Source organism: Pygocentrus nattereri, chromosome 27, assembly GCF_015220715.1.
Source record: "Pygocentrus nattereri isolate fPygNat1 chromosome 27, fPygNat1.pri, whole genome shotgun sequence".
Classification (NCBI taxonomy): Eukaryota; Metazoa; Chordata; class Actinopteri; order Characiformes; family Serrasalmidae; genus Pygocentrus; species Pygocentrus nattereri.
The window spans coordinates 10,032,807-10,048,500 of record NC_051237.1 but is presented as its reverse complement, the minus strand read 5'-3'; the positions used below and the strand labels follow the sequence as shown (position 1 = coordinate 10,048,500).

The 15,694-nt window shown below is 39.0% G+C and overlaps 1 protein-coding gene across 1 annotated transcript; it reads right to left on the bottom strand.

Annotated features, from left to right (window-relative positions):
- Nucleotides 1–1,924: 1,924 nt before the first annotated feature.
- On the bottom strand, nucleotides 1,925–15,347 carry si:dkey-166k12.1 (solute carrier family 22 member 13). Its single transcript, XM_017692954.2, has 10 exons — nucleotides 14,458–15,347; nucleotides 12,592–12,695; nucleotides 11,566–11,720; nucleotides 10,459–10,627; nucleotides 8,433–8,547; nucleotides 7,270–7,373; nucleotides 4,804–5,015; nucleotides 4,580–4,688; nucleotides 3,674–3,874; nucleotides 1,925–2,605 (listed from the first exon to the last, which is right to left on the bottom strand). Exons 1-10 carry the CDS (start codon nucleotides 14,809–14,811, stop codon nucleotides 2,500–2,502), a joined length of 1,629 nt encoding a protein of 542 aa, XP_017548443.1. The 5' UTR covers nucleotides 14,812–15,347; the 3' UTR covers nucleotides 1,925–2,499.
- Between the last annotated feature and the right edge of the window lie 347 nt (nucleotides 15,348–15,694).

Genomic DNA, 15,694 nt, shown 5'->3' with positions numbered 1-15,694 from the left:
ATATAATTAATTTTATGTAAACAGCCTGTCAAAAATTTCTGTAAAATGTCTGTCAAATGCCTGAGTGTGGGTTTAGCTTTTTGAAGACTCCCTCTAAGGACTAGGTTATAGAAAAGGCACTGGTTAACTCCCTTGAGTAATGGCCTGCTTGGTGCAGTCAGGAAGGTCAAGATGAGGGCAGCTGTAAATAATCAACTCTCAAGGCTCCATGCCCAGCAACTAAGCTCAAACACCCTACGAACGGTGTTACAAGCTATTGTTCATAGCAATAAGTTATAAGTTATTATTCATATTCCTTTTTTGAGCTCTCTTTATTAAACTGTAACAGAGTATAACCTTAGGTCAACTGATTATATATATCACCTTGACCTATTAGGTCACATTCATTAGTGCAAATTCATTCAATTCAGGTGGATATAATTATTAAAATAGCATGAAGGCAAATGGGTTAGAATTAGGTCTTAATAAACCTGTGTATTTTTTTGATCACATGCAAACAATAAAGATGTACACTATATTTCCAAAAGTATTCATTCACCCATCCAAATTGAGGTGTTCCAATCACTTCAATGGCCACAGGTGTATAAAACCAAGTACCTAGGCCTGCAGACTGCTTCTACAGACATTAGTGAAAGAATGGGTCGCTCTCAGGAGCTCAGTGAATTCCAGTGTAGTACCGTGATAGGATGCCACCTGTGCAACAAGTCCAGTTGTGAAATTTCCTCACTACTAAATATTCCACAGTCAGTGGTATAACAAAGTGGAAGCGATTAGGAACGACAGAGCAGGGTCAGCACCCTAAGGCACATCATGAACAGAGGTTGTCAACTTTCTGCAGAGTCAATCACTTAAAATCCCAATGGTGTAATAAGTTTCCAAAGCTGAGCAGCTGCACCCAAGCCTTACATCGCCAAGCGCAATGCAAAGCATTAAATGCAGTGGTGTTAAGCACAGCCACTGGACTCTAGAGCTGTGGAGACGTGTTCTGTGGAGTTATGAATCACGCTTTTCCATCTGGCAATCCAATGTATGAGTCTGGGTTTGGCAGTTGCCAGGAGAACGGTACTTGTCTGACTGCATTGTGCCAAGTGTAAAGTTTGGTGGAGGGGGGATTATGGTGTGGGGCTGTTTTTCAGGAGTTGGGCTCGGCCCCTTAGTTCCAGTGAAAGGAACTCTTAATGTTTCAGCAGACCAAGAGATTTTAGAAAATTTAATGCTCCCAAATTTGTGGGAACAGTTTAGGGACGGCCCCTTCCTGTTCCAACATGACTGCACACCAGTGCACAAAGCAGGTCCATAAAGACATGGATGAGCGAGTTTGGTGTGGAAGAACTCGACTGGCCTACGCAGAGTCCTGACCTCAACCCAATAGAACACCTTTGGGATGAATTATAGTGGAGACCCATATTTCTCCTGGATGCTCCCAGACATCACAAAGATTTGTGAAATTCCATCAGCACACTTCACTTAATGTAATAAAGCATTGATTAGATAAATCAGGTGTTGGAAATCACTTCTTATTGTATTAATGACATTTGTATTTATTCTAATATTAGTATTTTTTGAGCAAATAAATACTTTCTGACCAGATAAACAGCTTTTATAGCTTGATTTTTTTACATGCGTTAAACTTTTGCACTGTACTGTATACAAATAAGTGGTTTCACATATAGATTTGAAACACGCCATACATACACCGCATGGACTGAAGAGTGGTACATTTAAAAATGTTTACAGTGTTTAAATACATATAATACAGCTACTTTTATTATGTCAAAAATTTGAGGTAAATGTTGTCTTCTATGATTTGGGCCGTTTGATTCTGTACTTAAAAGACAGGAACCTCACCATTGGTTGTTGTGAGAAACCTGTCCACAAAGGAAAATGTACCTCTTCTCCAAAATTAAATACATCTACAGCCAACTTACTTATGACTTTATAATGTCCATGTTAAAATATACATTTTAAACATTAGTAGCAGTTTCAGTACCAGACATGCAAAAGGATTATACAAAGGAGACATTCCATTTATGATCAATACAAAAAATCACAGATGATACAGACACTGACTCTGCTTAGTCTGCTAACTAAAGTGTATGTATAAGATCTTATGAGGTCTAAAAAAGGTAAAAGGTCTTCCTGTTGCATAGATTGGTTTGATTAACAGTGTGGTTGAATAGAGCAAATACGCTGTTTCCTGAGCCATTCCCACCTATCGTTTAAAACTGGTGACACAGCTGCTTTTCTCTGTCTGAAGCTATAAAACATTCTGGCCCAAAGTATTTGACCAAAAACTTATTAAATATGCAGTACAAAAGTCAACACTTTCAACCATTTGCTAGTTTTTTTTTCCAATGCAGCAAAAACTGTATTTCTAATCTGGAGTCTATAGAAGTCCAGTCCACCTCCAGATTCATTTACTCATACCATTGCTGACATGTGGGAAGTCTTTCCTATTTGTTTTTGTGCATTTTTGCATGCAAACACCTGTATGTGTGTCTATGGAGACTCGTTTGTTAGGCCCTGCAACTCCTGGCCCTCTGTGCTGTTTGGTGACTGGATGGAGTCTTCAGGGAGATCCTGGTCATATTTCCGGATAGTAAACCTGCACAGGAAAAGATACATTGATTAAGTGTTCTCTTATTAAAAAACCATGTTTATGTAATAGGGATGGGCATATTACTACTTCCATTTCTGAAGTTTCCTTTTGAGAACCGATTTCTATATAAATACCAATAACTTGGTGAGCACAATTTTATAATAATACATTAATGAACAAACACTTAGCCAATCTTTCATGTACAGGAAATAAAAAAAAAACAAGGGACTCCAATAAATTATGACATGGTGGACCACCAACACTGTCATCATCTGATAAACAGCACTTAAAGCTTTCATCAGCTTGAGAACATCAAGCACTACTCTTCTTTTAAATCTGAAAAATCCACAGGTGTTTCTGTCCATCCTTCCACTGTGAGAAGAAACTTAGTGCTTTGAGTCTGAAAGGATGTGCAGCTGTCAAGAAGCCCTTACTGAGAAAAGGAAACACAAAAAGAAGAAAATCTGCCACTCAAACAAACAAGCTGCTAGTGTCCTCAGAGCAATGGACTGACCAGACCTCAACATCAATGAATGTGTTTGGGATTATTTGGATAATAAGGGGCAGAAAATGCAACCGATTTGGAGAAATGTGGAAAAATATTCATACAGATTATACAGAGAGGTTGTTAAGAATTCTGTGTAATGTTCTGTTGAATATATATTTCATGTTTTATGGGACTGAAAATTAACAACTTGTAATAAACCCCTTAAATTCCCAGGCTTATTACATACTAAAATTCACTATTCAGTAACTAGTTACTTCCATGCACACTGGTTGAGTTATTATTAGGTTACAGAAGTGTATAATAAAACTTTGGGCCTGTTGGTGGTCCCTGGCCATTTAGGGGATTAATGGCCATTTGGACTGTTAATTAAATAAATAAAGGGACTGGTATCATGCCCTGTACTACTCAGTATTAAAACTATAATCTATCAATAGCTTGTTCTGTATGTATGTGCTTGCGAGAAGTTCTTTATAAGCATTGGTGTGATTGCGTTTGAAGCTGTATTTTTTGAGTTCTGTTCAGTTCTATGCTGTTTAGTCAGGTTAGTTATGTGTGTATCTGCCTACCTTTCTGCATCTTGAATGGTATCTGGCAGTGGTTTATTGGCTGTCTCAGGCAGGGCCAGCGCAAGAGCTGCACCCAGAAGGGGAGTGGAGCCAAATATCAGCATCGGCACAAGCGGGTTTTGCCTTCCAAGCAGATTTATCATTGGAGCTAAAACTCCACCCATTCGCGCAAACATGGAGGAAACACCAATGCCTGTCTGTCTGCGAGAGAAAATAACAGAACTTTTACAGACTTGTCATCTAGATGTAATATTATGTTTGATTTTAGAACAATTAAAAGCAGTATATTATTTAATTGTGTTGTGTACTATGTGACATACGTTTTTGTGTTATGAGAAGCCAAACGGGGTATTTTATAATTCAGTTTGATTATTCAATACATCATGAATCCATTTCTTCTTCTGTCCCTCATCATTTGGGTTCTCAGTCTCCCATCTCTCAACATCTGGGTTCTATGTCGTCTTCAGTCCCTCGTCATCTGGGTTCTATGTCTTCTTCAGTCCTTAATCATCTGGGTTCTATGTCGCTCTCAGTCCCTCACCATTTTTTTCAGTTCTACGTCTCCCTCAGATCCTCAGCCTCCTCAGTCCTTTATCATTTGACTTCTCTGTCGCCTTTAGTCCCTCTTCATTTGTGTTCTCTTTCCCTCTCATTCCCTCGTTGACTAGGTTCTCTGTCAGTAATTCATAATCTGAGTTCTATGTTCTCTCTTCTTCAGTCCCTCTTCTTCCAGGTTCTGTCTTCCACTGTCCCTCTTCTTCTGGGTTCTGTCTTCTTCAGTAAGGAAGACGGTGATTACTGGAGCTTTTCCAATTCTAACATTTCAAAGTCTCCAGTGCCAGATCACTGCATTTTTACACTGTTATTATCTATGAGGAAATGTTTTGGACTAATGCGAATAAATACCTGAGCACAGTTGGGAACAGCTCAGCCGAGTAAATGTAGATGACAGCGAAAGAAGCTGTGATTCCAAATTTTCCAGTCATAGCCAGAGCTGTATGTATATTAGGAAGATCTGAGAGACGAAGAGAGGGAGAAGAAGAGAGAGAAGATCAAACTATGAAATGAGAGAAGAGGGAAGAAGAGTGTTTCTTGTGACAGAGGTAAACATGCTGCAGCTGTGTGATCACCTGCTGGGACAGCGAGCATGAGGAGGCAGGCTCCACCCCCAACAAAGAGGAAAATGCTCAGTGGGAGTCGCCGGCTGCAGGGCAGGAGGACCAACACCAGTGACCTTGCAGGAATCTCCACCAGTCCAAATAAAAATTGAGTCAGATAAACATCTGTGCCCAGATCAGATACACCCAGAGACAGACCATAATACACCAACACATTCACAAACCTACAGAGACAGACAAACAGAAAATGTGAGACAATGAGAGCATTTACAGCTTTACAGCTTTACACATCAAATAATTTATTCATTTTAAGGTTGAGTCATTCCATCACATTTGTTCTACAAAATAACACATGATAAAGGAAAAATGCTAGAGTGTCTCAGGGTTAAAGGAAAATTTCACCGATTTTTCAAGCGTACTGCATAATTCAATCACTGTGTCACGCATTCGGAACCTCCTATGGAGAAAGTGGACTCAATCTCCCAGAATACTCTGGGAGATCACGTGACAGAGCACTCACAGGAGAGCACACAATGCTCCTATCAGAGATCACAGTCTCCTGATTACTGACTTTATTCACCGGTCTTGTGTATCATGTGACTCTTAGCATAGAATACTTAAGCCCGGGCTTTTAGTCTGTCCTTTGAGAAGTGTTGTTTTCTTGGAGACTTACTGAGCGTTTGTTGTTTGATTGTTTATGTGGTTTTCAACTTTGTGATTCGTGTTTAACTTCTGACTTCTGCCTCACCCTTTGTGTACCTTTGCCAGTGTTATTGGATTCATGTTTTGTGAACTTTGCCTGGACTTTGACTTCATGTATGTTTTGCCCCTTTGTGATGACTGTGGACTTTATTAAATCACCATCGTCTTTCATCCGTGTTTGTCTGTGACTCTGTGAATCTTACACACTGAGACAAAAACAAAGGCATTAATGAGAAATGGTGCTCTCCAGAGAAACTACAAGGCAAAAATAATAATTTTATTTGGCATCCAAAATGGCCTGTAAGCCTACACACACCTTCTGAGTTTTTATATGTAATGATGATAATGGTGAAATAGTGGTACCCCTGAAAATATGCTTACAATGTTCTTCATGTATCTCCCTGCCATGAATGGGTTTCAAAAATAAGCAAAAAACATCACCTTAAAACTGTCCTAAAACAAAGTGTCAGGTATATGGTAGTGTATTCAAAACCATCTTATGTAATAATTTTCTGAGATATAGCTTTTAGAAGCATTGAATCCTTCAGATGTCTGGTTCCGATCACCACCATGGTGCACAATTCTGACTCTATAAGTTTGTGTAGAACAGAGCAACTCTCAAGAACAACTCTAAAAGATATTGTTTACATTTTAAGCATTTGCATTATGATGAAATTTGGAAACTTGGTGACATTTGTGTTTAATTAAAACATTTATATATTTACAATACTGTTCAACAGTCTGTAATCAAAGTTTTCAATAATATAAAAGCACTATGGTCGCAGATAAATGTATAAAATGATGGTGCAACTTCAAAGTATTCAAATAATTAGTATGAAGCTATAAAGCTGCTAAAAAGAAAAAAGAATCAAAGAAAGAAAGAAAAAAGAAAGGAAGAAATTTTAGAGGTATTCATAGTGATGTCCTGAGATGTATGTAATTTGAAAATGACTGAGAAAGATCAAGAATGAAGTTATTATAAAATTAATATCCATAAGTGGTTATAGTGTGTAACCTTAGCTTATTGAAAACATAGATAATGACATATAAAACTTAAATAATCTAATTATATATTGTATTATTGATCATTGTCTAATGTTTCCAGGGATTACCTTATTTAAGATTAAGTGATCCTTATTAGTCCCACAATGGGGAAATTTCACCTCTGCATTTAACCCATCCATGAAGCGAAACACCACATACACTCTAGTGAGCACACACACACTAGGGGGCAGTGAGCACACTTGCCCGGAGCGGTGAACAGCCCAATCCGCAGCGCCCGGGGAGCAGTTGGGGGTTAGGTGTCTTGCTCAAGGATACCTCAGTCATGTGCTGTCGGCTCTGGGGATCGAACCGGCGACCTTCCGGTCATGAGGCTGGTTCCCTAACCTCCAGCCCATGACTCCCTCATTATGTAATTATCAATTATGATTCCTAATTCCATATTGCAAAATTAAAATAAAACTGTTGTTGTCTAATTTATGGTTGTTATTGTATAATGAAATAACAGTTGTAAATATGACAAGTAATTTAAAACTTTTAGTGGTATTGTTCTTCCTGCACACACATACACACACACACACACACAAGGGGGTTTGCTGGAGCCTGTCCCAGCGCTCATTAGGCAGAAGCAGCTCTAACAGACCTTTCACAAATAATTAATAACTGGGTGATCTGAGATGTGTCGAATGAGGGAAAACACAAAACTGTGTAGCGTACGGCTCCTCAGCACTGGCACACAGAACCAGCTTTGTTTTGAGCACATTGCACACTCACCAGATGTAAAAGAGGATGAGGGCTCTCTTCCTCATCTGTGGAGTACGGAGGAGATCTGCAGCAGAGTGTTGACCCCGCCCCTGCATCGCATCACACATGTCCACCTGCAACAAAGCCAGAAACATCTGTGCATCTACTTAGCAACACATTTTGCTTAACTTGTGTTACAACTATAGTGTGCAATCTGTGGAAGCTCATCCCCACCAGGTAGAGAAAAAAAAATATGACTTGTGTTATTGATCATCTCTGATTCTCAGAGCAGTAGTCAAAGTATGCACTTATGTTTCCAATAATTCTTTATTATCTTAAAAGATTCACTTTTTTAAAATACTGATGTAGCATCCTGAAATAATATTTTTCAAGCTTTTGAAATGCTTCTTTGAAATGAGTAAAATTTTTAAAAATGTAATTAGTAAAACAAATTAAAAGATAATCTAAAAACAAAATGTAATACTTATGATAAATAATTATTTCAAGAATTTAAGTTAAAGGTTTGATAAAATAATAGATTTTTTTAGAAAAAGGTCATTACTTTGACATCCCACTACCAGAAATAGAAAAGAAGGAAAAATAACTGAAAAATTACTTTTTCAGTAAATCTATATTTCAATTAATAATTAATTTATTCAATTTCTCATTGTATTTGATCAAGTCTTATGTTCCAAAAGTTGAAATTGATGTTTTGATACATTTGTTAAATTAAAATAATTAATTTTGAAAAATAGTTAATTAATAACCTGATAAATCTGCATAGCTAGTTTGCACAATATTAAAATAACTGACAATAACGTGACAGAGCAGAGCAGAGTTAACAACAACCTCAACATCAACATAACAACATCAACCAGTACAAACATCATAACACATGAATGTGGACCTGTGGGAGACAACTTGAACCCAATTCCCTAATGAAGGAGGAGTCTTCCCCATGTTGCCATGGCAATGTAAACTATGAGCTTTAGACATTCACTTTCAGGGGAAATCCTGCACAATGATGGCCTGATTTGCTGAGGGCCTGGAGGAGGTGGTGCCTGTTGTCACGGTAATGCTAATGAAGCTATTGAGCCAGCAGAGTTTTACTATGAGAGCTAAACATTTTTACCTATGAGAGCAAGAGAGAGAGACAGGGAGAGAAATAGACAGAGAGAGAGATAGTGCTATACCTGCACGGTAGTAGGAAAAGGACGACCATTGACCATAGCTGCTTTGCGCAGAAGAACGATAGCCTCCTCTTTTCTGTCATTTATCAGCAGCCAACGGGCTGAATGAGGAAGAACCCTAAAGCAGCGAGTAAGAGAGGGACAAAAGAAGAGATTTAGAATAGTCTGTATAAAGGAAGTAAAGGACATAAAGCAGCAGTGATATAGGGAGAGAGACTGAAAGAGAGACTTAAGCAGTTCCTTTTACGAATCTCATACTGTAGCCAATTGGCCAGCTTCTGTGCCCAGCTGCATTAATGCGAGATCTCAGCATCGTCAAACAATTCACTTTCTTCTTTTTTATCTTTTATGTTTAACTGCTACAATCAGCGCCCTTTAGAAATGTCCTCGTGTTTCTTGTAGGAGTGCAACTTAATTGTGTCGGATGTCAATTTTGATGTGTTTTGTACACAGAATTTGGGACAGGACCTTATCCTGTCAGATTCCTAATTATTTGAATGTAGACAAAGCTGTTAGTTTAGCAGCATATTAGAGATGAAAGTAAATAATGAATAAGCTCAAAATATGCTTTTATTTGAGTGTATTTACATTCAAGCTGAGTGAACAGTGTGAGAAGTACAACTGATTTTAACATTCAAAAGCCACTGTGCAATTTGTACTTTCAATTCACTTACAAGTAAGCAGATGAAATGTCTGATTTCAAGTGTGGCATTTTACCATTGGTATCGGTTGCTGTTAACAGTCAGTGAAGCAAGTCATCATTAGGCTGAAAAACCAAATCAAACCCATCAGAGAGATTAAAAAAAATTAGATGTCACCAAATCATTTGAGTCATTCCTTAAAACAAAAAACATATTTATGAGCTAGTAACCCCTAAAGGCCCAGAAGACCACGGAAAACAACTGTGGTAGGTAACATAAAAATTCTTTCCCTGGTGAGGAAAAACCCTTTCACAACAGTTAACTAGATCAAGAACACCCTCTAGGAGCTATTTGCCAAAAAGCCATCAAAACAGCAAAACTAGATTAGACAATTCAAATAAACAAACTAATAAATTTAAAAAAACTGTACAGTCTTGGAATGACATCTTTTGAACAGATGAGACAAAGATCAACTTGTAACAGACTGATAGGAAGAGAAGAGAATGGAGAAAGGAAGGAGCTGGACATACTCCAAAACATACCACTTCATCTGTCAAGCATGGTGGAGTTCGTTTTAAGGCTTGGGCATGAGTGGCTTCCAAAGGAGCTGGTTCCCTTGTAATTATCAATGATGTGACTACACACAAGAGCAGCAGGATGAAATCCAAAGTATATAGGACTATATTATCTGCTCCGATTTAACCAAATGGTTTAAAACTCATTAGATGGTATTTCACAGACAGCAGATGGACAGTGACCCAACGCATTTTTTGAAAGCAGCCCAAAGCTTTTTAGGGGAAAGAAATTGAATGTTCTGCCAGGGCCAACTTAATTACCTTACCTGGAACTAAACGAGCATGGACAGCTAGACAGACCTAAAGGATTGGTTTGGTGAAAAATGTATGGCTGGAACTGATTTGAAAAATGTTCTTTGAGGTCAGAGGCATTGTGCTGACTCAGTTTGCAGCAAATCTTGAAAACCACTCTTCCTGTCTGGGTCTGATGCTTGCGCTGATCAATATCAAATGCTGAGAAAGTGATTCCAGCTGCATTTACTGTCAATCATTTTTATAGGTAACACAGTCAAACGCTGCATTCAAAAGTCTATTCAGGATGACTTAACAACTCAGCACGGTTTGAGAAGCATGCACTTGTATGATGACAATTGGTGGACAATAAGCTTCCATTACTTGTTCCATTACATCTATGAAACTGAGGTAATCATCTATAACATGAAAATAGCAAGAAGTGGTGTGTGTGTGTGTGTGTGTGTGTGTGTGTGTGTGTGTGTGTGTGTGTGTGTGTGTGTGTGTGTGTGTGTGTGTGTGTGTGTGTGTGTGTGTGTGTGTGTGTGTGTGTGTGTGTGTGTTTGTTGTGCATTTTCTTACCAGATGTAGAAAATAAAAAGAAATCCGGGAACTGAAATAGTGAGCTGCAGCTTCCTCCAGTCTCGAATGAGGTAAGCGACGCCTGCCAGCAACATGTAGCCAAATCCAAAGAAATAATCAGTGAAGATTCCAGCCAGCATGCGTCTCTTTGTGGACGTCCATTCAGTGCCTGCAGAGCATTTGGGGAGGATTGTGAACCAGGGGTTAGGACAGGGATGAGGAGGGGAAAGGGCTGGACTACAGGAGGTTTAGGACTGACACACAGGAGAGACGTTTGTTACTGCTTATTATTCATGTATACATGTTTCAGTGTCATGGTAACACTGATTTCATTGTTTTAAGGATCTACACACTGTTTGAGATGAAGTCAAATATATATTTGGCTGTATACTCAACAGCAGTGGATTTTATGTTGCTTTGGTTGGTTGTAGGCTTGCAAACACTGTCAAACTTCACAAACTTGTCAAGTACAAAGAATATGCATTCATATTTATTTATTTAGCCCAATGACAGTTAGGAATTAAATGAAACATATTTGCTTTTTCTCAGTCTAATTCACATACATTTGGCATTACTTCAAAATGGTATACATATTGTGTATGCCAGATTCTGTTTGTCATGTTTAAATACAATTCAATGCAAACTGATTAATTAATATAGAGATTCCTGACTTTATACGGAAGCCCTAAGGTGCCATTGATTCACATGTTTTTTTACTACGTTTTTTAAGATAAAGAATTTTCATTTCATTTGCTTTCTTTTCAATAAATAGCTTTCTTTACTATTATCATGACATAGTGAATCTTATCTTATTTATTAATCATTAATAAAACAATGTCCGCTATGTCATGACAAAGATATAAATAACTTGTGACCTAGAAAAAATAACATTCATTTTGCTGTGATAATGACATAAATATCAAAGGATCTTGAGAAAACAGATGAAAATAACTAGTTTTCAAACAAAAACTAAGTAAAAAAAACAAAAAACAAAAAGAAAAACAATGGCCTTTGGGCTTCTACAATTTACTGATGTAGAAGCTAAACCAGTTGCCAAGTGTCCAAACAGCAATTTGAGCATAATTATAATGTATTATTCTGACTTACCCAACACAAAAGCATTGATGATGACACCGGAGATGGAGGTTCCTATGAGGAAGCGCAGAATCACATACACCAGGAAGTTTGGAGAGAAGGCAGCAGTCACACCAAATACTGTCTGTAAGGCAAGAGACAATAACAAGGCAAGCCTCCTGCCATATCTAAGAGAGAGAGAGAGAGAGAGAGAGAGAGAGTTTATTTTTTTCTTTTGTTCTGGGGGACTGCTTTCACTGTAGTTTCTGTCTATGTCTGCTGCATAGTTGATGTTGGATGATTAGCTCTGGATCACAGCTCTCCAACTCAAGCCGAATGTACTGGATAAAGCCCAATCCCTCCAGATAACCCTGTTCCGTTGCTCCACAGTCCAATGCTGGTGGGCTGTATACCCCTCTAACCTATGGCACTGGACATGGTGATCTTAAGCTCATGCTTGGCTACTCCAGAGTGTCCTACTCTATTTTCAATGCTTTTCTATGGAGATTAAAATTTGTCAAATGATGTTTTGCTGTTTTTCTATGTTACCACATGCTCTACAGAAATAGTTTATATGCCAAATTTAACATACTGGATAAAACATAAAGCATGCCTGTGCAAATGTTATGGCTCATTTTTTGTTAAAATAAATAGAAACTGTGCCCTAAAATTTTTAAACTTAGAAAATCATTCCAATGTAAATACTGCATACTTTCGGATCAAATTCAAATGATCTAATCTAGACCACTTTTTCTTCAAACTCATAACTACATATCTTACACAGTTTTTACCAAATAATTTAAATGAATAATAATAAACAATAGCAATAGTTATGCAATAATTCATAGTAGTTATTCAATTATTGAATGATTAATAGGAGACACTGACTAATTCACTGTATAATAATTTACTAGAGCCAAAATAATCTATTGTAGATATAGAATGATTCATAGTGGATCCTGATTCATGGTAGTGACTGAATAATGTCTTAAACCCAACAGAAGTTCCAAAATGCAATACAAAACATGTAAATGAACATACAACAACATGTAAACATACCTGTCAGCCATAGCTCCAAACACAACAGCGCCAACCAGTAAGCCAAGCATATAGATGGAGGAACCAATGCTGTTTAGACCAGACTTCTCACATACAAGATCCCACTAAAAGCACACACACACACACACACACACACACAGAGGAAAAGAACAACTCATTAACACTTACTCTGAACATGGCCATCCACAAAAACAGCACTCCAAATGTTCCTTTGAGTATTTGCATTTGTCACTGAGTTTGTGCAAAGAATGCATTGTCTATAAGGCAGTATAGTGTTCTTACAAGCAAGAAGGCAGTCAGAGTTGTGGAGGACTCAGTACTGTGAAGTGACACCGACCTATAAACTGGTCAGCCAAGGGAGTTTAAGAGATGTGTGTCAGTTTTGGGTTGAAATAAATCAAACGGAATTATACACAGTCTTGAGTAGGGAAATATGATGTTTTATCATTATTGTGACAAACTACCTAACAAATACACTTTTCTGAGCATATAGTGATATCATCTGTACTCAAAGAATACTGAGCAACTATATGTTTAAACACAAAGTGAGCAAACTTCAAGAATGCTATTATTTTTTGTACTATCACTCACCCAAGCACTATTCTTGATTTCATTCTAGTAAAATGTACTTATTCCTCACCCCAGTTTATTAGTTCATAGTATAAATACCCAAGTATTTATTATTTCACTGTGAAATTCTCACGCTCTTTATTACCTACTGTTGACTCCAGCTTTTAGAGAGACTCTGAGGCATTTCACTGGCATGAGCTCTAGCATATGTTTTCATTTTGCTTTGAAAGAAAGTGTGGCCTCCATCCATAGCGTATTATGGGTCAGCATGTGTTAGCTACTGAATACCACACAAAGCAGCTACAAACTAAAGTATGTTGATTCATTTTATGTGGTAGGTTGCATTTTTCAGCATATGCTGACTTCTATAAGATTCAATCTTATAAGCCTTCAGTTTAAAGGGATTTAACCTCTTAAAATCCCAGGCTTATTACATGCTGAGACTAATTATTGAATAACTACAAGAACTTCAGTGCAAACTATCTGAGCTAAGTTATAGAATTGTATAATAAAACTCTGGGCCTGCTGGTGGGCCATGGCCGTTTAAGGGGCTAAGCAGGGCTGTCCAATGAGTGGCCTGTGATTTGGCCAAGTCCACTGCCTCGCTGAATGAGAGAACAAACATATCTGCATGACATCCATAACTAAAATTTTCATTTAAATTACATTTTAAACATTTAAGTAAGAAAATATAATGCAATTTTCTAAAATGTGATTTTAAGTCTATATAGCTCCTTTATTTGATTGGTGTTTGGTCTTGCTGTTCCTCTTTCAGATCACCACAAAAATGACACTGTGGCCACCAGAGACAGAAAGTCTGACACTGGGTTAATGTGAATTTTAATAGAGACCAGCTGTGGTGCTGGTCCATTCTGGTGTGACATGAAGGATTTTGTAATTGCCTTTAGATCACTCACACTTTTAAAAACGATGGCTCTTTAACGGTTCTTTAGTAAAGGCTGCGTTTCATTTCATGCTTAAATAGTTCATTACATTGTAAATTGGCTCCACTAGAACATAGAATGCGTTGTAAATGGTTCTATATAGCACCAAAAAGGCTGCTGCTATTGTTACAAGCTAGATATCATAACAATAATAGAACACGTTCGGTGCTATATAGAACCATTTTCAAAACGCTTCTACATAGAACCATATATAAAACATTCACCATCAGTCTGACGACCCATGCCTGAAATGGCTTCATATAGAACTCCTATGTGTAAAAAGAAAAATCCCCTTTACTAAATCACCCTTGAGGAACCATATTTTAAGTACAGTACAGCAGTAGCTAATTACTTCGGTGACGGTGGTGGTCTCGAACACGTCGTGGCTGTACACCCACCCTTCCTCACAACTTGAGCGAACACTCTGGTTCTCGGCTGAAATCACGCTACACGAGTCCACGTGGCCTGCGGGGAACAGTTCGCTGAAGTTCGCGAGCTGGAACTCCAGCATTTGCGCGCGCGTCAGGTTCCCGTACGGCACTCCGGGTCTCGCGCTCCGGCACTGGTGCGGCGGCGTGGCGCCTGTGAACACACTCGCCATCATGTGAAAGGCCAGCAGGATCTGCGGGAGACAAATCCACACGTATAGGATCTTCTGGTACCGGCCGAAGCCCCCCACAGTGGCCAAGAGCTGCTCAAAATTCATCCCGCGCGCCTTCGAGGGTCAGAAGAAGATGCAGGTTGCCGGGGGTGGTGTGTGTGTGTGTGTGTGTGTGTGTGTGTGGCGAGGGGTTGTTGAGGGTAGTTCACGCTCCAGTAGCGCAAATCGGCGAAATCAGAGAAACAGCGGGTTCTGAAGAAGAAACATCTCCAGCGGCGCGCGCTGCCTTTGTTTCTCAGCTGAAGCTCGTCTCATCTGGAGCGCGCAGACACGCAACACACGGAGAAGCGCGTCCGTTTCAAATCCATTAGCTGTTTGAGACCACCGTGTCACAAACTCAGCCAACAGGCTCACACACACACACACACACACGCGCGCAGCAGAGACAGGAGGAATGCACCGCGCGCAGAAGCCTATTAAACGGCGTCGAGTAACAAAGCGAACAGTGACGGTTAAGAAGCGTCAGATTAGTCGGGGAGAAAAGAAAGACCAATCAGGCGAAACAAAAAAGCGCGTGCGGAGCAAATGTGCCACTTTGATCCGGTTGTTCAAAGCATCGAGTAAATGAGTCCCGCGCGACTTCAGAGACTCGCGGAGAGAAAAACATCCTGCGGTGCAGAGGTGGGAGCAGCGTGAGACGGAGACGCGCGCACACGCGCGCGCGCGACCCAGTTGGCGCTAATAAGCCAGCGGAGGACTGATGCACATCAGGGATCTTTAGCTAATGAGCTTCTAAACACACGGAGCCTCTAACACCAACCTCGTGGTTATTTTTCTGCCTTTGGCAAATTAAACAAGAACAACTGCGTAGGTTAGACTTAAAAGAGGTTAGGCCGTTTAAAATCGCCAGCCCGCAGAGAAAACAACAACAACAACAACATCATTTTGAAGATTCTTCACTGAAATCAAGACTCTTAGTAACTATTCA